This window comes from Eptesicus fuscus, chromosome 4 (assembly GCF_027574615.1).
Source record: "Eptesicus fuscus isolate TK198812 chromosome 4, DD_ASM_mEF_20220401, whole genome shotgun sequence".
Lineage (NCBI taxonomy): Eukaryota > Metazoa > Chordata > Mammalia > Chiroptera > Vespertilionidae > Eptesicus > Eptesicus fuscus.
In genome coordinates this window covers 72396170-72421716 of record NC_072476.1, presented here as the reverse complement: position 1 = coordinate 72421716, position 25547 = coordinate 72396170, and the positions used below count along the sequence as shown (strand labels likewise).

At 43.1% G+C, this 25547-nt stretch overlaps 1 protein-coding gene across 1 annotated transcript in view; it reads left to right on the top strand.

Moving 5' to 3' along the window:
- The window catches only part of IQGAP2 (IQ motif containing GTPase activating protein 2), a 221467-nt gene that overhangs the window by 69746 nt on the left and 126174 nt on the right, over window positions 1-25547 (top strand). Inside the window, exon 2 of the mRNA XM_054715155.1 lies at window positions 19650-19806. Coding sequence (XP_054571130.1) covers window positions 19650-19806 — 157 coding nt within the window. The remainder of the gene's footprint in view (window positions 1-19649; window positions 19807-25547) is intronic.

Sequence of the window (25547 nt, the reverse complement as noted above, 5' to 3'; positions counted from 1 at the left end):
GGGGTCCCATCCATGTTAATTTACCGGACGCAGCAGCTAGGAGAAGGGATGAAGTTCAAGTGCAGACCTCTGCCCTTCACTTCCCAGGAGCATGAGGGTTGGCAGAGGCCTTAAGCTGAAGCCGGTTCCTTGGAGAGTGACAGGAGGGGCCTACAACTGACCCTGGCCTGCCTCAAGCTAGAGGACAACTTTGCTGCACTATTTTCCAACTGCACAGTTTATTTAGGGGGCGTCTGTATCTTATGTGTACTTAGCCCTACTGCTAGTGTGGCTGGTTTCTTGAGGAGCCTCACTCGGTTCATCGGGGGTCACAGCATGAAGTGGCTTCAATTTCCTCCAGGCACTGCTTACAATTGTGCTCTGTCAAATCCCCCGTTCCAGCTGCTGGACATTGGGTATGTTCTAGAATTCCTTTCCAAAACTCCTAGTCTCATATCCAAGTCAAGCACCTCCCCTGTGTGTCTCTGGGCTCCAGCTCCTCCCAGTGTGACAGGAAATAGCACAGTTCCAGGAGTTACTGCATTTGGCAAGTCATAGTCGGTGGTGAGAAGGTACGTCCACCTGGTTTACTCTGATGCGGGTGATCACTTCACAGAGTTTGTGGTTCTCCTGGGGCCGTGTTAGCTTCTTCATAGGGCGCGGTGTCTCCCTTTGGCGTCGCGAGGTGTTCATTCCCCACTCCCACTCCCGACTCCTCCTTGGAGTCGAGAGTGTCCTGCTGCCTGGCCCAGCAGCTGCCTGGCTATCCTAGGGCTCCTGCCCCATTAACCTCAACACTCCTTCAGAAGGTACTACTTAAGTCCTGGGGTCCCTTCACACTGTCCAGGGTTGTAAAGAGCTGGCATGGAGCAGGAGTGCTCCCATCTTTTTTTCCAGGGGCACCGCACCTGGGTCACTTTCAGGTCTGCTTGCAGAGGGCTCCTCCACGGGGCTTCCCACCTTCCAAATCTCTAGCTCAGAAATGGTGTCAGCATCTGTGTTTCTGAGTGCCCGCCCAGTCCAGCTGATGAATGCCACCTTCTCTCAGCTCCCTAAGGTGCTCCATCCTGCTGCTGGGTCAGCCCAGGGTGGCCTGTGGGGTTTGCAGCTCAGCCAGCAGCCAGATAAGGAACAGGATGCCCCCCTCCACTCCCTGCAGGTACCTTAGTCTCTCCTCGAGATTCTCTTAGAAACCCTCCCATGATCTTCATTTGTTGGGGAAGCAGGTAGTAACTCGCATGGACACTCACCCTCCCCGGCTGCAGTCAGGTAGAGTTGGACTGGTCCTGTGATCTCTTGGTAGAAGTAGGGGTGGTGTCAGCCTTGCGTGTTTATGGCTTTCTAAGAAGGGTTCTTGGCCCCATTGTCCTCATTGTTGGGTCTTGGCTGTAATTCTAAGAATTAAAAAAAAAAAAATCCCATTCAAAACTATGTTTTCTTTATATTAATAATATTCTTTTTCTTTAAATCCTTACCTTGCACTACCTTGTATGTTGTTTTTCCCATGTATCCTTTCCTGCAGAACCAGAGGGCAGGGCCAGCTGAATGCTATTGGTACTTCTGTAGGATTTGAGTTGTGGCTTAAATATATCTCACTTTAGGAAGGTGGGGCTTCCTGGACACTGCTGAATGTTTGTGTCCCCTAAGAATTCACATGCTGAAGTCCTAATGCCTGCTGTGATAGTATTAGGAGATGGATTTGGGAGATAATTAATTCACCAGGGTGGAGCCCTCATGAATGGGGTTAGTGTCCTTAGAGAAGAGACCCCAGAGAGATCACTAGCCCCTTCCACCGTGTGAGGACTCAGAGAGAAGGTGCCAGCTATGAAGCAGCAAGAGTGCTCACCCCTGACCAGCCCTGTTTTTGGACCTGACAGCCTCCAGAACTATGAGATATCATTTTAGTTAGCTATAGGCATAGGAAGCTCAAGGTCCTCTAAGTTTTCTTCAATCTCCATCTACTAACTCCTTGCCAGCAATGTGGAAATATAAAGGTGTGTTCTGCTGGAAAGAGGGTTTGAATTGCTGCTGTTTCTTCATACTCACCTGAGAAAGGGACAATGAAAATAAACCGAGGGTCTCGCTTTAGCTAGTAGAGTTGATTAGGTGTGAGCGAGCTACTTCATTGTACATTTTCTTCAACATACAAGAGAGGAAAGAGAAACCACTGAAGGTGTGTGAGTGAAATGGTGAGATTGATTGGGGGAAAATTAGTCTGGCAGCAATCTGTAAACTGGATCATGTCGGAGGGGTACTAGATCAGAGGCAAACGTTCAGACCAGAGGTCAAAGAGGCTCCGTGGGGTAAGTGGCAGTGGGAGTGGAGAGGGGGAATGAAGGGGAACAGAAGCAGAGTTGATAGAAGCCAGTAGCTGATTGGAATAACATTGTAATTTCAATCTGGGATCAGTGAGAACAGAGGGTACCCTGAACAGAAACAGGGAGTTGGAAGGGAAGACCACTGTGAGGGGAGGGAAGGTCAGGGCCACTACTAGTCTGTAGGGCCTTTGTGAGAAGGGGAAGGCGGCGTCTCCTCCTCAAAATGCAAGGCCTGGCCAGTGGAGCACAGGCTGGTGTCCTGGGCCTGGATGCTGTCTCTGTGCCTCCTGTACGGCCGTGCACCATGGCCCTGTGGGAGGTTCCTGTCGGGCAACAAGATTCCTGTAGTCACAACAGCCCATCTGGGCCATTGCCAGGCTGTAATAGCTAAGGGGTTAGGGTGGGAGCTGGAGGTCCGTGTCCCTGAATTGGTTCCGGAGAAAACCAGCAAGTAGTAAGGCACCTCCTTTTGATTATCTTCTCCATCTATATCCATATTATTCTTTTCCTTTTTGTTTCGTGGTATATATGACAGAAATTTACTAAAACTGAAACTACACCCATTATTAAACACTAAATGCCTCATTCCTGTTCCCCCAGCCACTGGCAATCACCATTCTACTTTCTGTTTCTATGAACTTGACTGTTCTAGGGACCTCCTATAAGTGGAAGCATACAGACTTTGTCCTTTTAGTCTGGTTTATTTCACTTAGCATAATGACTTCAAGGCTCATCCATGTGGCATATATAAGAATTTTATTTTTAAGGCTGAATAGTAATCTATTGTATAGATAATACCACGTTTTGTTTTTCTGTTTATCTTGAGTTGTTTCTGTCTGGCTGTTGTGAATAATGCTGTTAAGAACATCAGTATACAATTATCTGAGTCCCTGCTTTAAATTCTTTGGGGTATTTAACCAAAAGTGAAATTGTTGGATCATATGTAATTTTATGTTTAACTTTTGGGGAACCACCGAACTGTTTTCCACAATGGCTGCACTATTTTACATTCCTAGCAGTAATACATGAGGGTTTTGATTTATCTATATCTTCCCCAACATTTGTTATTTTCTGTGTCTGTTGTCTTTTAAACAGCCACTCTAAAAGCAGTAACATTTCTTTTTTTTTTTTTGCCCTTCCTATTTTATGCAGCTTCTTCTAATGTATTTGTTATCATAAACTTAGTAGTTATGTAAATATAGTGCCTTGCTTTTTTAAAAAACTCTATTTTTTTAAAAATGTGCTGAGAAAGACAGCTGCTAACCCCGTAAATTCATGGCCAGCCTTTTACCCATCTGAAAACATATTCACGAGGCATATTTTCACTTCCCTTTCAAATGTTATAAAAGTTTAAGATGTGTTTCATTCAACATGCAGAGTGTTTAACTATTTTTAAATGAGTTCTGAGCATTAAAAAATCACAAGTGCTCATAAAAATACCTGGATTTCTCACTTCTAAGGAAATGGTGAAGGCAGGACCCCCATGGTCCATGTTCCCACCAGACGGCAGTGGGGCTGGAGCCGGACAGCTTAGCCCTTTGCCGGCGTCTGCTTCGCCCCTGCAGGTATCTGTTTGCAAGCCCTGCTAGAGTTAGTCTGGATTTATTCCAATTCATATTAATAATTTAGGTATTTAGAAGTGACTAATACTTCTGCTCTACCTAGCTACTTGATACCCTCACTGACATTTTCTCTGCCGATAAAATCTGAAATCTCCTTGTTATCTATCCTTGCATGCCTCAGGCTCCTTGGGGACAGGTCTTGCCAACAGATTGGTCTCTGCTGGTGAAGAGTCCCTTTAAATTTGGATTTCCCCTTAGCCGGAACATTTTAAATGCCGGTTTTTCTAGGTGCAGAAGGCACCCTTGCTCTCTTCCAGCTCCGCCAGAGGCTGGCTCAGTGGCGCTCCGTGGGTTGCCACCCAGTTCCGAGTCCTGCTTGTTTTTCCCGTCCACCAGGGTTCGTATCGGAACATCTGCTTTTCACATATGCTCGCTTTATGTTTATGTAAGGGACTGTGTGCCCGTCCATTTCACATTCTGGGTATGTGCTAGAACTAAGCTCTGTTTCTGTGGTCTGGAAAGACAGTTGGCGATGTCTGTAGATAGCTAGATTGTCGAGATGATAATCGGTCGGCCTCAGATCCTGTGTCTTACAGATCGGCAGTCCTGGAAGGTGTTAGGTGAGGCCCTGGCAGCCCTGAAATGGAGGCCTGTGAAACCCAAGCCAGCCCAGCACGCCCTCGCTCCATGATTTGTTATTGCACCGAGCTGGCTGCGCTGTCGGTCAAGCCACATTTCCTGAAACCCAAGAACACTGGGGTGTAATAGTGTTCTCCTATAACAGCTCCTGTTCCCTGAAACCCTCGTGTGGCTCTCCTTGCGGTTGGCAGCCTGTCTCTCTCTGTGTGGTCGCTAATGACTTCACTGAAGGGGAAACGTTTACGTGAGCGTGATGGTGGTCAGAGGGGACACGAGGGTGCACATGGGTGCTTTGGGCAGCTCGCCTCCTGCCTCACCGCCCCTCCAGCAGGTTCCATCGCCGAAGCTGTCCTGGCGGTTTGTCCAGGCCGCCGAGCTGGAAACCTTGCTGTCAGTCACTAAGTCCGGATGATTTGTGCTTCCTGTCAGAGGGGGAAACCGTGGGAGTGTGTGTGTGTGTGGGGGGGGGGGGGGGGGTCTCAGCGGTGTGGTTTTTGTCTCCTGCGTTCCAGCCAGTTTCTTTTTGTGTCCATCACTCTTTTCCTGTCTTCCCTTTCCTAACCGGACATAATATTCAGCTCTGGAGTTTGAATTCTGATGTTCTTATCACACAGAAGTTTAGTTTCTGGCTTCTCCTTGCCCTTCCCCCTATAGGCCCCACTTGTCCGTTGCTTTTCCCCCACAGTGGGTGGGACAAGATTGCTTTTGATTCCTGTGGTCTTTCACTTCCCCACTCTGTGAGGGTTTGTCACAGGAAAAAGGTTTTCTCTATTTCTGATGTCTGTTTCAGTACAGAACAATGATGAAGCTGTCAGACGAGTGAAATGGTACTTAATTATCGGTCTGGGAATTCTTACTCATCTCAGAGTCTCTCCGAGTGAGAAGTCACTGTGGATGGCATTGAGGGTCCCCAATTCCCAAACATGCTGTAGGGTGGCTCGGATTTCCAGCAGATCTGGGGCCCCCCACCCCCTCTTCTCCTCTTCTTGCTTCGATGGCCACTCCACCCCTGGTAGCTGCTGTTCTGACCCAAGAGCTAGCTGATGGTTAAGAAAAGGACCTTAGTTTTAAAAGGCCTCAACTTGCCTTGTTTGGTGAGGTGCAAGGACTCTGGAGCACCCAGGGGTTCCTGTGTTCAGATGGATCACAGGGGCTTCTGTGCTTCTCAGAGTAAGACACGTGGAGACTCAAGTGTGGGGCCATTTGGCAGAGGCAGCAGTCCCCAGCGGCCTTGGATGCTGGGAAGATACTCTGAGTGGCGGGGCCCTAATTAATTATTAACCTACATATAAAACCAGGGAAGCCCAGGCCAGCACAGCTGCAGATACTGCCCCCTGGTGGGATGCTTCTGGTTGAGCGGGGAGAAAGGTATCTAGCCAGGGGGACCCGGCATATAGCTTTGAGGGAAGGACTCCATGGACTCCTACTGGTTCTGGTGAAATTGGAACATTTTACTTTGTAAGCTTATTTTGTAATATTATGTGTACAGAGTGGGTGGTTGCTTAATTAAGCGCTTTAAAATTTGTATTTGGTCATATGTGCACACGTTACAAAATTTAAAAAGAAGAGTACACGGTGGAAATTGTCTTCTTTCTACCCACTCCTCCTCCCCAGAGATAACCACTTTTGCAGATTTCTTTTGTAGCTTCCAAAGGATAATTTCTGAATAGTTATATTTCTGTAGATATATATATATATATATATGTACATATATATATGTATATATATATATATATACATATATATATGTATATATATATGTATATATATATATATGTATATATATATATATATACACACACAAATATATACACCTATTACTATAAATTGTTGTCTAATTGTGTGACACAGTGGTGCACACGATTGGCAACATGATGAAATAGCTTTCAGAAGAGATCATTTCCTGCAGTGTTTTCATCTTGTTTTAAAACAGAGGAAAGGTAGAACCTGGGACTGAACAGAAGTGGTTCTTGTATGAAGCAACTACTGTTTGGGAGCATGGCCTATATGACGGAGAGGAAATATCTGGCTGTCTGAAATGGTAGCAGTTGACTTCAAAATCTTAAAACCACGACTTGCCCTCCTTGTGCGAAGGTTGAGTGCAAATGTTGAGCCATTCACACTCCCAGGTCTCACTAGTCATAGGGTGGTTACTGGTTTGAGCTGCATCCCCTAAAAGTTACCTCCTTTTATCCCTACTTCACTCCCTCCCATAGGCAACCATTCAGATATGGATAAAGTGTTTCACTTAGCTTTGTATGTATTCTTGCAGTGTAGCTCATCTTGTTAGTATTTTCAGTGTATGCAAATGGTATGGCTCTCTCATTCTGTGCCTTAGCTTTCCCCCAGGCTCTGCGTGTTCCGTCTTCGGTGTTAGGTGTGCAGCTCATCTAGTTTGTTGCTACCTATACTTGTTTGGCGGAACTGAGATTTTGAAAATAGTTGAAGCCTTGCAGTAACCTGTACTCCAGTTTTTCTTTGATCTCAATGTTTGTTATCACAAACAACACTTCAAAACAAATTTAGGAAACCCTAGAATTCCACCAACCTAATGTATCAGCTTTCCTAACTTTTTCATACGTGGGCACACCTGACATAGCTATAACAAAAAGCCCGTGTGTTACTGTATTATTCACTTTATTCCATCACCATTCCTCCATTTTGCTAAGTTGTTGTTATAAATGTTAATAGTTGCATATTTCATCTCTATTATGCACCCAACTTCACAATCTTTTCTGTGAAACAACTTTAAGTTGTTCATTTTTAAATATCACTGTGATTTAATACCCTCGTGCATGTAGTTTTTTTTGTGTTTGTTGTATGTGTTTTCCTCTTATATTATTTAGCCAGAATAGATGTGCATTAGGGGATTATGGCGTTAAACAGAGAAAATATTCAATGGCTTATGATACAAATTGCCCCTCACTATATTCCCAGAAACGAATGCAAGTGTCTTTCACTTAAAACAGCCTTCTTTTATTTTTAGAGTGTTATACTTAGAGCTGTTGCCGTAGGAATCTATTTATCAATTGTCAGTGGTCAGCAGAGAAACGAGGAACTCCTGTTTGCTGTCCCCAGAACAAGTGTCAGAGTGTACCATCTGCTACCTATGTTGAGCATCCTTTCTGGTCCGCGTCCCTCCTGACATGCGTGCAGCGCGGGTTTAATCACCTGCCCTTCCACTCACTGTGGTCTGGGTTGGCAGGAGCCGGTTGGTGTGCAGCCCTGCTCCGGTCTGACCCGGGTCCTGTGTGAACTACTGTGATCTGTAAATACGGACACACAGATGGAAGAGAATGGTGCTTGGGCTGCTTCTGCTCTCTGCTCGTCCTCCATTTCCACTGAAAGGCTATTAAAACGTGGCTTGCTGCTTGTCAAGATTGTGTGCCGGTGGAGAGGAGGAGGCGTGGGAGTGGAGAGTGGGAGGTATTGGCGAGAACATATGTTGGGTTCTTTTCATTTTCCTCTTAGGGACGATGATTGATGGGATCCAGGGAGTCCTTGTTTGTCACTTTCTCGGTACAGCTGGCAGTGGGGGTGGGGGAACCAATAAGGACTGGGCAAAAGATGGAGGTGGAGAGGAAGGGGCTCTTGAGAGGGTACTGAAATGACATTTCTCAAACAGTTAAACTTTTCAGTAGTGTCTTCTCCTGCTGTTACTTCACTACTACCTGCTGAAAGCTCTTTTGATCTTTTAGACTCTAGAAAAATCAGTCTTCCTATCTCTTTCCAATTCCCCATCTCCAGGAAAGGATTGCCTTTCAGCACATGATGCCTGTAGCTTAAGGGGTGGGGAAGAAGGAAGGAAACCCATGCTGGATACAGCTTGTGACCGGTTGGGTTTCTTATATGTTGAAATATGCCCTGGCTTTAGCTATGGCATTCTCTTGGTGTTCTAGAATGTTCATTATTTAACTATTCCATACTGAATGTCGGGTTAGGGGTAGGAAGGAGTTGTGGCAAGTTGGTAACTTTACACTGCTCTTACTAAGCTTGCTGCTTTCGTTTTCTTGCCTCTGTTGGGCAAATAAGTGTGTAAAAGTGCAAGAACAGTGATTATTTTGTGGTTAGATCATGTGCACAAACCCAGGAAGGAGAATTGCTTCATCAAGCCCTCCGTTGTTATTTAGGTCAGAATTTATGCAGAAGCCTCAGATGAGGGTTGATTTGCCAGGAAACTGCTGCCAACGACTTTCGGTTCATTCTGCCTTACTTTTTTTCTGCACCCCAGCTCGTGGTTACCTTGTAAAACAGAAAGTGCGTTGCACCGCAATTGAGCAGTACTGTCTTGTCCCCCCGCCACCCACCACCTCCTTAGCAAGTTCTAGGGAAGCCAGGTAGGCAGAGCCCACTTTTTTAGTTCAGCTCTCCAAGGCACTTTGGCCTGCGGGCGGTCCTGCACAGTGTCCTATGCCCCACCGTCTCCGCCCAGGGGACTTCGGACCTTGCACGTTCATGTCAGTGTGACCGTGACCATGTTGCTGTGGAGCCTTACTCTTTAAACTGATGCTCTCCTGCCCAATTCATTTTCTTCCTGTTTGTGAACAGTTGTTTCTTGAACACCTGCAACCAGGGGACTCCACACATGGTATCTGCTTTCACTCTCAGGACATCTCGGTGGGGTAGCTGTGGTGTACCCAGTTTTCCCAAAGGGCGAGACTGCGGCCCAGGTTGATGGTTGCATGCCACCGTCATCACAACTAAAAGGTTGCAGAACCAAGTTTGAAGAAGCCAGGTTTTTTGGGGGGAACCCGGAGTCCAGTGCTCAGCTGCACCCCACAGACAGCTCTGAAAGGGACAGCAGCCCCTTCAGCCAGTCCCAGAGAGGATGTTGGCCTCATCCTGTATTAAGGCACAGGTACAGCTCCCTTGGGGAAAGCAGAATCTATGAAGATCAGCCTGGCTTATTCTGCTTTGAGAAGGGGCTTCACTGTGAGTTTCTGCTTAAGAGTGAACATTCCTAGGAAGTGAGCTTATGCCCTGTTCATCACATTCATCTTGAAGAATTTGTCCTAGCAGAATGGCGTGTGGAGGACAGGTGTGCTGTGAGGTGACAGCCTGCATTGAAACCTCAGCTTACCTGCTGGTCCTGTATTTCACTAATTTCTATTATTGAAAATAATGTGTGCTTATGATAAACAATTAAGATACAGGACCAGATGAAGCGTTTCACCAATACAGTGAAGAACTTCACCGGGAAAACCACTGTTAACATTTTTGCTACATGTTTTTTCAGTCTGTGGATTAATTTAAATACATATAATTTTAAAAATAAAATTATCTTCTATAATTTTGTATCCCATTCTTTTCTCTTAATTTACCACAAGTATATTTTCCACCTTCTTGAGTATTCTATGAAAATAGTTCAAGTGACTATATAACATTCTATCCAGTAGATAAACATGATTTTCTTAAACACTTAGGTGGTTTCCACTTTTTCTGTTACACAGATATCTTCAGCCATGGCTGTGTTTATTAAGCTATAGTCACAAAGTAAACTATCTGGCTTGTATTTTACGTTTACTAATGTGTTCATTCAAGGATCAGTAGAGTATTGTGGTTAATGGACAGAGTTAATCCTTTGCACTCGCTTGCTTTTTTCTTGATTCCTTTATTCTACTCGGGATTTAACCCTTTGCACTCACTTGCTTTTTCTCGATTCCTGCTACCGATGCTAACCGTGTCGAGTCACACTCGACATCCGAGTGCAAAAGGTTAATTTTTTAAATACTCCAGATTTTACAGTGTGTGGCAGTAGAATAAAAAACTAGAGTTTCTTTTCATACAAACTTATTTATTTGGATTTTTTTATATTTCAAATTATTGATACATTCAAAGAGTAATTTTAACCTCTAACCATGTCGAGTCACACTCGACATCCGAGTGCAAAAGGTTAAGAGTGCTATTTGGGTTCAAACCATGCTTTTTTTTTTTCACTTATATATGAGCTTGGACAAGATATTTCATCTTTCTTGGTATCTGGCTCCTTATTTTTCTAAAGAAAGATGCTAACTCATAGGGTTATGAGAAGAGTAAATAGAACTTTATATAATACCATGCCCTAAACTTAATAAGTGTACAGTGATTTTTTTACTGTTACATCATCAGATTGTTTTCCAGAAAGTTTGTACCAACAATTTATAACTGTTCAAATATATTGGGGATGCTGTGTAGCTGAGAACTACAGGCACATATATGATACACCAGTAGAGGGCAAAAAATGGAGGATTCTCATCCTCACCCGGATCCCTGGACACTCCAAGACTGTTTTCCTATGTAAGCATTTCTCTTCAGACATGTAAATTTATTTAATCATCACTTAGGTGCCGACTATCCTGTATACACTTAGCTTTTGTGTTGTTGTTTTTTCCAGTATAGGAGTGTTGTTTCAGAAAAAAAGTTTTAAGTGTTATTAAAGTACTATTAAATGTTCAACACTTAAACCAAGTCATCTAAGATATCAATCAAAAACCATGATATGGAACACATTAAATATTGTCTCTCCCTTCCTTTTTGTTTTCCTCTCCCAACCAAATGTTGAAGCTTAAGACCAGCTTTTGCTTAACATTAAAAATAAGTACATGTTTGGGGTTTTTTTTAATTGTTTTATTCTATAGATTCATTGCTTTATGCAATGTCTGCCTATCTAGAGATTTTAGCACATGCAAATGTCTTCTTTAGTGGTTTGTATATGTTAAGCCAGTTGCCTCTCCAGGCATGTTGTGATAGTATAATACATCCCAGGTAGATGATTCGTGGGGCCAAACCTAATTAGAAGTACAGTAAGTATCTAATTGGCTCCTGGAGTTAGGAATAATTATGAATAGAGCATGTATTTGAGCAACAGTGTATTCTGTGAAATAATTTCCAGTGTTTTTCAAAATGTATTTCAAAATGTTCAAGAATTAATTAGACCTATTACTAATTGGGCTACAAAGTTTGCAGGCTTTCTTATATTTCAAGTGCCTCCGGCCATTCAGCTTATTTCTCTTCTTTCCTCATCCCATGGCTAAGGATGCTTTAAATACCCATCTTTAAAAAGTTTCTCACCCATAAAGATTCTTTGAAAAATTTGTTCCTTTAAAGAGAAGGGAACCATATGAGTGATAGCAGGGGGCCAGCTCTCTGCTGGGTCCTGCGCTGGTACTGGGTCATTTAACCCTGAGAAGCACTTTGAACTAGTAGCACCCTAACATCGACGAGCATCTGAGACTTGCTGCTCAGTAAACTTAGGGGTGCTGCCTGGTGCACCACTCACAACAGTGTCTGGAAAGTACTAGATGCTCAAAAGTATTAACTGGAATAACTGGTTAATATGTCACGGTTGCACATCTGGTGAGGGACTAGGCCAGGTTCACACATGCTAATCAGCGTGGTTGCTGGGTTCTTACTCAGTGCCGGGCACAGTGCTAAACATTTTACATAGATTCCCATTTACTCCTTCCAACAGCCCTCTAAGGGTGCATACTTAAAATACCCTTATTTTGCAGAGGAATCACGAGTATTGTGCTAGAATAGTGGTCGGCAAACTCATTAGTCAACAGAGCCAAATATCAACAGTACAACGATAGACATTTCTTTTGAGAGCCAAATTTTTTAAACTTAAACTTCTTCTAACGACACTTCTTCAAAATAGACTCGCCCAGGCCGTGGTGTTTTGTGGAAGAGCCACACTCAAGGGGCAAAAGAGCCGCATGTGGCTCGCGAGCCGCAGTTTGCCGACCACGGTGCTAGAACTACAATTTGAATCCAGAAAGAATAACCCCAGATGCTCTGGTTTCAGTCACCAAATTGTATTGCCTCTATCAGTTGCCTGCCATTTGATTATCTGAAATGTTACCAACCAGGTGTTCTGGAGGAATGAAATTCTGTGGTCAAAAAATTTGGGGAAACATTGGGTTAAGAGCAATTAAACTTGGTTTCCTACTTCAGGAATTCTCTGAGCTTTCAGGATGATAATACAACTTATGAGTCCTCAAGAGAGGATATAGAAGGTAGCATTTTCTAAACTTATTTGGCCTCTTTCTCCCCACCCTTCCCCAGGACACTGTTAGCATCTCACTGAGCCAGCATTCTGTGAACATAGGCTGGGAAATTCTTGCCAAACTCAACGTATTCTGCTCTATCATCACCTCCTAAAGAGAAATAAGTCCTCAGAAGTCTGCTCCATTCCTGCTAGATCTTGGAGTCATGTATTGATTCTTTTCGTGGTATTAGGTGTCTGTATTTAAAAAAAATAATAATTAGCATCATTTTAATATTTCATGCCATTTTCTTATACTGAACCAAGTAAGTTTTGTATGAGAGAAGGATGGGAACCTGAGGATGTCCACTCAGTGGAGCAATGTGTGTTCCCCTGCATCTCTCTTCCCCTGAGCTACTATGGTGACATTTTTGCAGCAGCCTCCTGGGAATGAAAAATGTTTACCATGAGAACTTAATGTAGTCCTCCTGACATTTTACCGTCTATGGACACAAAAGGTGACCAATTACACTGTATAAAAATATCTGGTCTTTGTTTTTATTCTTTTGTAAAATATTTCATATGCTGATTTTCAAAACATTTAGGGAGAGAAATTGACTTGTAACACTTGAAAGTTCATGGAACAGGGCACTGCATTAAAACAGGGTTTTGTGCAGAAAAAAAAAAAACACACTTTCTGGGTTTTGGCTAACAGTTCTACTTTCGGGACATTTATTCCATACGGCGCTGTATGATAGAGACCAAGATTTATAGTTGGTGATTTCCTGAATAACAACTGAGATAGCAAATGCCTCCGTGAAACAACTTTCATATGCTCTGCAAGGCACAAAGTAGCATAATAGAATGGATCGTTTGTCTTGGGATTTTCATGAGTTTGGTTTTGTTATCTCTTGTGAGACAAAATGACATTAATTATTTTTCCTTTTGGCCTAAAGCTAAAATTGGAAAATTTTCACCTTTCTCTCCCCTTCATCCTTCTCCCAGCATCCTCGCCCTCCTCCTCCTTCTCCCAGTCTCACTTGGATCAGACCTTGTACTTTTACACACAGAGCTACTTATGGAAACTACCTCAACTCAAAAAAGTGGGGGGGGGGGGGCGGTGATTGAAGACAGACTGCTTGAATGGTAAAAAGGAAATTTCTTTTACCTCCATTTTATTTTTCTGTGCCTGGAAAGTGATCCAAATTGTCCCTGCAGAGAGAAGAGAAAACATGCAATACTAATAGGAAAGTAGCCCCAGGACCGGAGAAGGAAGGTGTTCTGCAATGATCTTTAAGATGCTCATATGAAATGACTTTGACTTTTGTTTGGGGTGAGACATTCACATATCGGTGCTGTGGTTCAGTAGGAGAAAGAATAGGGAAGAAGCAGTAAATGCAGGGTCAACAGGAGGACACCCACAGCCAATTCTGGTTTTCATGCCTGTGGATTTTTGGGTCAAATCTGAAGATAGGCTTTTGATGACATATGAAGTCTTTCCAGCTTGATTTTATGTATTCATACTTTGTGTACTATCATACATAAATCATGGACATATAGATCATTGGGATAGAATTGAGAGTCTAGAAATATCTTTTCACATTTGCTGTCCATTGATTTTCAACAAGGGTGCCAAGACAATTCAATGAAGTGTTTTTAACAAGTGGTGCTGTGCTGAGACAACTGGAAAAGAGTGAATTTGGACTCTCACCTCTCACCATATACAAAAAATAACTCAAAATGGATAAAAGGCTTAAATATAACAGTTAACATGGTAAAGCTCTTAGAAGAAAGCATAGGTAAATATCTGTGAACTTTAGTTATGCAATGGTTTCTAATTTGGACACCAAAAGTACAAACAACAAAAGAAGAGATAAGTGGGACTTAGTCAAATTAAAACTTTTTTGTGCCTCAAAAGATACTATCAAGAAAGTGATAAGCCAACACACATAATGGAGAAATATTTTCAAATCATATATCTGATAAGGGGCTTTACATAGAATATATAAAAGCCTCTTATAATCAATTGTAAAAATACAACCCAACTAAAATGTGAGCAATGGATTTGAATAGACATTTCTCTATAGAAGATATGCGAAAGGACCATAGCACATAAAAAGATACTCAGTATCATTAGCCATTAGAAAAATGAAAATCAAAACATCTACTAGAATAGCTATAATTTAAAAAGACAGCTAATTGTTGGCAAGGAGGTAGGGAGATTAGAATCCTCATACACTACTGGTGGGAATATAAAATATTGCAGCTGCTTTGGGAAATAGTCTGGATGTTCCTAAAAAGATTAAACATCCTACTTCTAGGTATATACCCAAGAGAAATGAAAACATATGTCCATGCAAAAACTTCCATACTAATGTTTAAGCAATATTATACTAGCCAAAAAGTGGGGGGAAACCCATATATTGATAAAATAACTGATAAATGGATAAATAAAATGGAATATCCCTATGTAGTGGAATATTATTCAGCAATAGAAAGGAATGCAGTACTAATACATCCTATACCTTTGATGGACCTTGAAAACATTATGTTAAGTAAAAGAAGCTCGTCATAAAAGGCCACCTATTGTGTGATTCCATTTATATAAAATATCCAAAAGGCAATTCATAGAAAGAAAGGTTTAGTGGATCGGGAATCTGTGGGTGAATGGGATGTGACTGCTAATGAGTAATGGGTTTCCTTTTGGAGTGATGAAAGTGTTCTAAAACTGGGCATGGTGATGGTCTCACAACCCTGTGACTGTGCTAAGAAATCATTGCATTGTACAGCTTAAATGGGTGAGTGTGTGGTGTGTGGATTATTTCTCTATAAAATTGTTAATAAACAAAACAAAATCATGTTACATAACTACAGTGTCATTGAATTCCATTATAATTTTAGACTCATGGACTGAACTAAATGCCCAGGGTTTCAGGTGACCCGTCCCAGTACATTAAGCTGGGGACCACAGAGCCAGACTTCCTGAACATCAGGCCAGGTGTCCCTACACTGAGACTGTTGTAGGAAAGTTGACCCCAACCGACCATAAAAACCACACTTAGAGTTTTTATTGATTTGTGTTAACAGATGAGCTACTGAGGTTGACGTTGGTAGGAGTTTAATTCCTTCTCATGTAACCTTATTGAGAAGACTCTCGATCCTGTCTTGGTTTGCAGGGGTTCTTGAGGAGGTGACTATTTCTGGATCAGCTCTAAGCTTCCCATATCTAACTACTGCTTGCAACAGCACCCACAGAGTCAGTGCAGGCATTTACTATTGAAGGGTAGATGGCTAAGAAGTGACAAGGAGGAACTTATAAAAAAAAAGAAAAAGAAACCCCAGGCAATTTACTCAACTCTGAGAGTGACTACTAGTGTACTACCCTCTGACCTTCTATTAGAAGGCTGTCGTCTCCAAACCATGGAACTCGTACTGCTGCTCCAGGAGTAGACTGGAGTGTTCATCACTTTTGTTTTACGTGGGGCTGTAGGACTGGACCGGAAGATTCGTTCTTCTGTTTCTTGAGTTTTGAGAAGTTAAAAGTTGAAATACGAGCCCGGCCAGTATGGCTGGTTGAGTGTTGACCCGTGAACCAGGAGATCACTGGTTCGATTCCTGGTCAGGGCATATGCCTGGGTTGCAGGCTCCGTCCCCAGTAGAGGGCATACAGGAGGCAGCCGATAGATGATTCTCTCTCACCACTGATGTTTCTGTCTCTCTCTCCCTCCCCCTTCCTCTCTGAAATCAATACCAACATCTATATATTTAAGTTAAAATAGGAGCAGAAGCCCCTGGCAGTTTCTTTATATTTGTCAATTACTAGGTGTGTGGCCTTGGGCTTTTCTGAGCCTCAGATTATCTGCAAATGGTGACCCTAACAACACTTTTTCCTTTTGGGGTGGTCTTGAGGATTAATCCCCATGAAATATTAAATCCCAGTCCTAGCACAAAAATAGTACTTAATAAATACTAGTTATCATTGATGACAATAACATCATGTTTTGACTTTCAAGGCAGTGAAAAGGTATCTCCATTGGTGCCTAAAGTTGCAGAAATTCTGCATTTATAAATCCTTGGCCACATCCTAAAAGATTTTAACTGTGTTGCTTGGAACATTTTTCTTAAGCAGGCAGAATCCTTCATTTAACAACAATTTATTAGGTACCTGCTATATGTAAGCATGTTGGCAGGCACAAGGGATTATAAAGAAAAAGATGTGTTTTGCCTTGGAGCAGTTCGTACTGTCATAAGCATTAGCAATGGCTATATTCTAAACTAGAGGCCCCGTGTACAACATTCGTGTCGGGTGGAGTGGGGGGCGGGGGATGCCGTCAGCCCGGCCTGTGCCCTTTCCCAGTCTGAGAGCCCTCGGGGGATGTCCGTCAGTCGGACATCCTTAGCGCTGCTGCGGAGGCGGGAGAGGCTACCGCCACTGCCGCTGCGCTTGCCAGCTGTGAGCCCAGCTTCTGGCTGAGCAGCGCCTGCATTGAGCGTCTGCCCCCTGGTGGTCAGTGTGCATCATAGTGACCGGTCGTTCTGCTGTTCAGTCAATTTGCATATTACCCTTTTATTCTATAGGATAGGCTGTAGCTAACCTACGTTTTTGGTGTCATTGATATTTAAAGCCAACTGCACATGTATTCTAGTATAAACAAAAATAAATGTGATTGTCTTTTTTTTTTTTAACAAGTCCGCGTCTAAATCATCATACTTCAGAGTTGTTGGTATTTTAGCTTCCAGCCCCTGGCTTCTAATTAATAACTTATTTCCCCCGACTGCTGCTACCAAGTGTCCGTTTACCTGTCCCCCTCTCCTCATACTTGTACCCCAATCACAGGATTGGTTATAAAGCAGTTATGTATTGCTGTGTAAACAAATTCCTAAAATGTTTAAGATAATTGTTTGAAAATACATTGTGTTTTATTGTGAAATAGCATAGTTAATGCTGTAATTTGTAGTTGAGTTAGATTAGAAACTCGGACTAGTGCAGTGGCTTTTAACTTGGCCAGATTTTTATTAAAAAGGCAACCTTATTGATTTCTTAATTGTTTTTAAATTGTTCAAGTCTATGGCACTCTTACTTCAGTTTATTTGAAACAAGGCTCATGTAAACCAAGCATCCCTCATTTGCCTTGTGTATGACACGTGAAAGCCAAGTTCGTCATCTCCTTTTACCGGGCTGCCCTTCCAGTGTCACAGTCCTGCTAGGATGTTAGAGCTGGGGCGCCATCCCAGCCTTCTCAGTCTCCCCCGCTTTGGCAGCGGCGAGAACTGAGGCCCAGAGCAGTTAGGGAATGCTCGGGGTCTGACGGTGGACTGAACCCTGGTGCAGAGAGCCCCCTCACACCAGGCCCCTTCCCCGGCTGGTAATATTTCTCTTCCTTCGACCCCCTTTTCTGAGCTGTCACCAAGTCCTGTTACTGTTTCCTTGACGTGTTTCTTGGTTTCCTCCCTTCCCGTTTCTTCCTGTCTAATCTCGTCCCTCAGTTTCTCACAATGGGGAAAGCCCGACAGGGCGCTTTGTCTCTGGGACGTCCAGCGTACGAGATTAACTTTCTCTAATCACCCCTGTCAGCATGTCCCCCCTCTGTTCCCAAGCTGCAGGAGCTCTGCTTCCTTGGCAGCAAATATCAGCACTCTCTTAGGGTGCTCCCTCCTCTGAGCCCAACTTCCCCGGATGTGCCCAGCCTCATTTCCTTTCTGCTCTTGAACCCCAAAGGCCCCAAGTCCTCAGTGGGTTCTCTCCATGAGGCAGCCATGTGTCCTTTACGCCCTTAGTCTGTCCTGCTCCAAATACAGTTCTCCCTGCCTTTCCAAATACTCATTTTTCTAGACCGAATCGGGATCCCACCACCTTTGTGATGTTCTCCCTATTACTCCAGTGATAACCCCACACACAGTGTTCCCCACCTTTTTCCTCTTATGCACCACCACGTAGCATTGGGCATAACAGCCCCTTGTGTATGATTCTCGGGTTCTTCCTTGCAATATTTGGTGCTTTTTGAAGGCAGGGCTTATGTTGGTGTTTTTCTCATGTATTCCATGTTTTACAGTGTCTAATAAGTGGTTAGTAAATACTCCTCGCTTATTAGGGGCTCTTTGAGCTTTTAAAAGATGCTGTCCAGAGCTACAGGCAGTTCAGACGTTGTACGGGGCCTGCTGCCTGGATCCGGATCAGTTGTTAATATTGCAGAGCCGTGCTCCCGTGTCCGGCAAACGTTGATAGGATTGGCCTCCGTGGTGTTAATGATCCTCTGGGGGACTGGCTATACGGTGTGGTGCTCACTACTAGGAGTTTGTGCTTTGTTGGTGGATTGGTTGCAGGGAAGTGGGGGGCTCCCCCACTGAGAGCCTGTACACCTGCCTCTTGGATATTATAGTAGGGAATACAGTTCCCTGAGAATGGATAGGAATGGCGTTATCCTCAGAACTGGCAGATTCTCGGCACCCCAGTGTGAAATGGGACCTGGCCTGGCTCCCTCCCACGGTGTGTCCTTGAGCCAGTAATGACCTTGGTGCTCTCTTCTCTACAATGCTGGCTCCGTGTCCTAAGATTTAATCTGATCTTGTTCTGAAATATTTTTTTTTTTCAGAGCCCGGTAAATACTGTACCTTTCCCAAAAGGTTAGGTAGTAAGTTCCTGGTTTCAGAAAAAGGAATGTGTATTTTTTAAAGAAGACCATGTCTGCTTTTTAATGTTCCATTCCATGCCTTCCAACCTGTCCTGATAGACATTTCTGGACTGAGGCAATTTGCAGGTTTTACAGCACCTTGAATTATGCTCTCCCAAAGGCATAACCCCTCTAAGAATCTCATCCACATAAGGCTCATTAACTGGAATTTTTTTTTTTTTTTTCGGTAATGTCAGCAGGATGAATTCCACCCATACAAATGGTACAAATGAGAATTAGTGAAAACTCAGGCGAAAGTGAAGTTGACAAGCTCTGGCACAGCTGTGAGCTCAGAGCCGCTGGGCTTGGACCCCTTGTTCACCGTGTGCTCCGAGTCCCTGCCCCACGCAGGAAGTCCTCTCTTTCCATCTGTGTCACCTACAGCTGTTCCCCATCCTGCTCCCTTTGTTACTGCCTCCATCACACGCCGTGAGACGAGACGCTGCATCTCTTCACTTTGGAAAGTCACCCAACTGGAGTCACTTTAACGTTTTGTTGTGTTTTTTAATCCCTGTAGGTGGATGGAAGTCTGTTTAGTTGAAGAATTGCCACCAACCACTGAGCTGGAAGAAGGGCTCCGGAACGGAGTTTACCTGGCAAAGTTAGCCAAGTTCTTTGCCCCCAAAATGGTATCGGAGAAAAAGATCTATGATGTGGAACAAACACGCTATAAGGTAACTGAGATCTAATTGGTTTTGGCTTCCAGCTAAAAGTGAAAGTCCAGTATTTCATTTCCTTTCCCTTCTTTTAGTGCTTCTACAAGGATTTTGAGGGAGGCGGGACGTCCTGGGCCTTTGAAGCCTGTTAATAATCATTCCTGAGGCAGCAGCAATTTTAAAAGCAAAGCGTTTCTATTTCTGGGCGGAGGCTGAGAGACCTCTGATTTGTGGGGCTCCCCCATCATTCCTTCACGGAGGTCATTTTTATTAGCGCCAGTAAATGTGAAAGTGGGGGCACTCTACCCCTCCTTTGTTTCACTACCACATGGTTTTATTACTCCCCTTATTCTCATCAAGGAATAAAGTGCCCAGCTGGGACTTGAACTTGTGGCCTCCAAGAGTTAGGGCCAGTGGGAGAAAATGAGTAGTTATGTTAAATACTCAGGTAGGAATTCCTTTCCATTTGGCATTTGAAACAAAATAAGACGAACCTTTTCGTATGCAACTAGTTTTCAGAATTATTTCATAGCTAATTAGAGACGGCATGTGGGGGAGAAAACAAAACACCAAAATAAACACCAATCTTGGTATCAATAAAACAATTCTGATATTTTAGAGAACATGTCTAAGTATTTACAGATAAAGTAATATATCTAGGATTTGCTTCAAAATAATTGGAAGGAACTTGGATAGATGATTCAAGACTGGCCATGAGTTCATAATTGTTAAGGTTGGATGATGGTAGCACAGGGATTCATTACACCATTCTGTCTACATTTTTATGCTTGAAATTTTCCATTGGAGAGTAAAGGAGGAAAAAGTAAACGCTGCCCTAAAAGACCCCTTCATGAGATGTGTCTACAAAAGGCGTGAAGTTTCTCCTAGAATATGTGGTCTCTTGTCCACTTCAGAGCAGGGTTTCTAAACCGTCTTTGAAATTTGATTCTTTATTGTCTTAATAAGTTCTTTCTATCAGTATTCTCTATTTGAAGGTTTTCAAATATCCTTAAAAGTTATTTCTCTTACAGTTGCAAGGACAACATTAAATATAGTTGAAAATGGAATGAGTTCCCATTATTGCATAATTCACAGTACCCTTCAGTTGTTATTGAGACAAAATTTATTTTCAAATATGTATATTGAATTCAGAGCAAACGTTTGAGTAACCATGTAGACTAACAGTAGACCAGATGAATTGACAGATCTTTTTGGACAAGTCTGTTTTCATGGTCTAGTCTAAAAGGTAACTGAGCAAAAGTTTCTGTATTGAATAATGTTATGAATAAGTGTGTGCATTTCTTAAAATAAGTTTTAGTTTATTAAATCATGTGTCTCACTCCAGAGTTTTCAGCCCCTTATAGCCTTTCACAAGATTTTAATGAAATAATGACTTAGCCAGCCAAAATTAAAGTTGTTTTTTTTAATTTTGAAAAATATTTTTAGACGTTCATAAAAGCACAGAAAAAATTATTCTTATAACCCCATCACAAAATAAATTAATATTTGTCCACATTTTAGAGCATGATTTTTCTTTTTTTCCCTCGCTTCTACAATGGTTATTACCAAGATCCAGGCCTATTAGCACTAACAGCCATGTAGATTTGATGACAGAATTAAGGTGTAGTTGGGCTGGTCTCCGGCCCTCCCTGAAAAGGGACCGTGGATATTCTGTTGTGATGTTATCAATGGTGAGAATCAGGGAAGAAAGACATACAGACCTTCAATGGGAGCGAGCCTCAGAGCAGGGCATAAGCTAGTTTTTCCTCCTGTCACATCAAACACCGTGAGTATAGGTGTCTCTTTCCAGTTCAGTTGTGGATACCTTCCTGGCAACTTAAACAGGTCCTGCTAGCCTTAGAGATCCTACTGTTCGAATAAGTAGCTACTTATCTTTGGGATGGAGATGAGAGAAAATCTTTGTGGAGCCTGGGCCAGTGAATCATCCCTAAGTTAAACATAGTGAGAGAGGAAAGCGCTGGGTTCTGCCATCCTCCACTCCCCCCCCCCCCCCAGGCCCCTGGAAGGCTGGGGTGCCCAGAAGAAGAGAAGGTAGGAGAGGGGCGGGAGGAAAGGAAGAAGCAGAAAGAGGGGGTTGATGCCAGCTGTGATGTGGGAGAAAGCTCAGGGACAGATGGAAACTACTCCTCTGTTAAGTCGCAGGAGAAAAGAGGTGTTTCTCTCTTTCCTTTCATTAAGTTCCTGAAAGTGCCTAATGTCCCTGAATGGAAATGTTTCATGATTTGCCATGCAATCATAAAATTTTATTTTAAGCCCATTTCATTTCTCTTACAAAAAATGAAAGGAGGCAAATATTAGTGAAGAGGAGACTTAATTAACTTCCTGCTCTTGTGTTCTTCAGGACCGAAGCCCTTCATGTGCTCCTTCCCCAAACACTAAATCATGGGACTGTGGCAAAGATGTTGAAACCCAAGGGAGCGCTCAGTAATCCAGGCCCAGTCCTTGATGTGCCATCTGGAAACCATGAGTTCAGTGAGCGTGGGCTCTCCCTGCAGGATCTGCCTAGACTGCAGCTATAAAATATGACCCGCCTGTCAGACAGTGTGTCCCTAAGCACGAGCTTTGTCCCGAACTCTGAATTCTTCAGTTTGGGCACTGGCGCCTTCGAGTGTGCGCTGATGAGTGCTTTCATGCTGTGCCGCCTCTTTGCCAGCTTATATGCAATGTTGGCTCCTTTTAATTTAGGGTTAGAAAGATGTCCTAGGTCTTAGCGTTAAACCTCCCATGATGAGTATTCTTTCTCTGGGCACCTGCACCCCTCCCTCCAGGTCTGAGTTATGGGACCACGCCCAGTTCACAGTGGCACCTGGCACTGTCCCTCTTAATGATATACTATAATGTATATCATGGTATACTGTAATGATTGTCTTGTCACGAAGGCAAAAACCACGTGTCATCTCTGCTATATCCTTGGCGAATGGTGCAGGATCTGGCCATGGTCATTGCTAGAGAAACAGGTGTTGGGTGAAGAAATGAATGACAGTCCTTTCAAGGAACCAAAGGACTCCATCTCTTTTCTTGTCTTCTATGCTTTGTTCGAAACTTAATCAAGGTGCTTCGAGTTTGACACCCTTCCTTTAAGTGTGATGCGCACACCTCCTGCAGAACTTCCCGATGGTTGTGTATAAAAAGTGGAACCTGGACCCCAACCCAGGCTTCTGAGTCAGGCAGAATCTCTTGAGTAGAGACCCAGGAAGCACTCTTAATAATCACTCCATGTAGTTCTTTTCTTATGTACTACTAAGGTTTGAGAACCACTGCTCTAATGGTAGATAAGATGGATATAATAATTTTTAATAAAGTTATAGGGAAAGATTATAAAGCTGTACTGAGATTTCTAACTAGACTCATCCATCCATGCAATACATGTCAACACCTACTATGTGCTAGGCACTCAAGACAGAGTGATGAGCAAGGCGGACATGGTTTCATGGTGCTACAGTTGGACAGACGGACTGCAGGTGAATATACATTGTGAATTGTGGTGCGTGAATGAAGAAAGAAATTGACAGCAACATACAGGAGATGAGAAGCCATTTACTCAGGCTGGAAGAATGAGAAGAAAATCATCATGGGCAGAGTTCGGGGTAGGGAATGAGAACAGAGAGTACAGAGAGAGGGGTCCCATTTGTGATCGACTCCTCAAGGAAGAATAGAGCTTTGCCAAATTGAGTGGCTACGAGGCTGCAGTGAAGGATCATGATGAGAAATGGACCAGGAAGGAAGCAGAGACAGACCAGGAAGTCACACGTGGAGGATCTATGATTTCATCCTAAGTATAGGGATTGGGGGTGGGAGGAAGCCTTTGAAATGTGAAACAGGCATCGCAGTCCGTGTGCTTTAGAAAGATCTGTCTGCTGCTCTGTGTGGTTCAGAATAAATTGGAGGGAGGATGAGGGTGGAGGCAGAGTGTCGTAAGGGGGTTATTCAATCCAGGTGACAGGGGCCTGCATAGCCAAGAAGTCAGTGGATTCAAGAGGGAAAACAAAGGGTGAGTCCTGGCAAGAGATTGGAAGTGGGAGGAGGGCAGTGAAGAGAAGACAGCTGGGTAGACAGTTGGAGACAACCAAAAAGAGAGAGTGTTGCGTTCTAAAGGGGGCGGGGTGCTGAAGAAGCCAGAGGTTTCTGTGGTGAAGGCTTGAAAGATGAGTGTTCCCAAGCAGAGTAGGATGGCGAGGGGAAGAGAAGGAGGAGGACGGCATTCCTTGTAGAGGACTCAGCCTGACGAGGCTCAAAGACCAAAAAAAAAAAAAAGGTGTTGTTCCAATACTGCACAGATCATTGTAGACTTATTATAAATGATTGGTGAATATTTGGTGAGCCTTCGATAGGGAAAGGACATGCACCATGGTTATATACACAGTAATATGAGTTGTGAATCAAAATGTTTGAGTTGGGCCTCACCACTAAGCTTGCCTCAGTTTCCTCACCTGTAAAGTGAGAAGAATAATCACAGTATCAACCTTTGTGGAGGTTCTGTGAGGAGCAAATGTGATCGCATTTGGCACAGTGCCTGATAGCAGTACGCACGCTATGACTGTTTGAGGTGGTGGTTCTGCGGCTCTGTGTGCAGTTAACTGAACAGAATATTTGGATTTGGAGTCCGGAGTCTTGCAAGCTAGGCTTGGCCCTGAGCTTAACAGTCAACTTGAATGTGTCAACTTGAATGTGTCTTAAATACTTGGGCCCTCAGTTTGCTCATCTACAAAATGAGCAAATTAGAATAATGACTGGTCTCTAAGCTACCTCATAGGTCTAAAATGCTTTGATTCTATGTAAGAAGTTACCATCCAAAGAAGACTTACACAATTCCTTATCTACTCCGTTTAAGCAAGAATGACCTTGCCCTTTCACCAAGGATATAATCCCCAAATGAAATATCTACTAAGTATGTAATGAATATTTATGACTTCAGATGTAATACAACCTATTATTTTTAAAATATTTTTTTAAAGAAAGAATAACCTTGCTTGCTGGTGTTGTAATAGCTCAGCAGTGGAAAATCAGCATATCCTTCTAGTCCAATACCTGAAAAAATTAGGTGGGTGGACAATAACAACCATTGGCTAAGTATGACCACAGACATGCCACCTAGTCTAGTATTCATATGTAGGATGTGTGTGGGAGGGAAGGGGGGAGGAATGATAAGCTAAAAATGGTTATAGTGGACTGAGATAATTTGGAGCCTGTTTAGGAGACCATTTTTGTTCTAATTAAAGTAAATCTAGTAGATTAAAGATGTTCGATACAGTTCGTCCTCTGAAGCTTACTTCTTAAATATGCCAGCCGTAGATCAAAGTCCTCAGGTATTTAAAGTGGTTGAAGGAAAACATCTAACCACTGTGACTACTAATATAACATTGAATGTCAGCTACAGTGAGAAAATTTTTAAAATAAGGTAAAATAGGTGAAGGATTTGAAATCTGTCCTTTTATTTACTGTAGGAATATAACCAAGATAACCATTCTTTCTTTCAGTGCCTCTTACATGAAGGGCTAAACTTTTTTCTGATCTTAAAGGTGAATGAGAGTTTCAAGCCCAGTGTTGTCGTGTAATGACTAACATTCATTGCATCCTTAAGTGCGCTTTGCAACGAAGTGCTCTGTGAACATTCTCATTTAATCTCTCCAACTCAAAGAAGCAATCCTACTTTTATTTTATGGCTGAGGAACCAAGGTTCAAAGAAATGTATCACTTTCCTGAGGTTACCTCGCTAATAAAACCACTAAATGGATGGA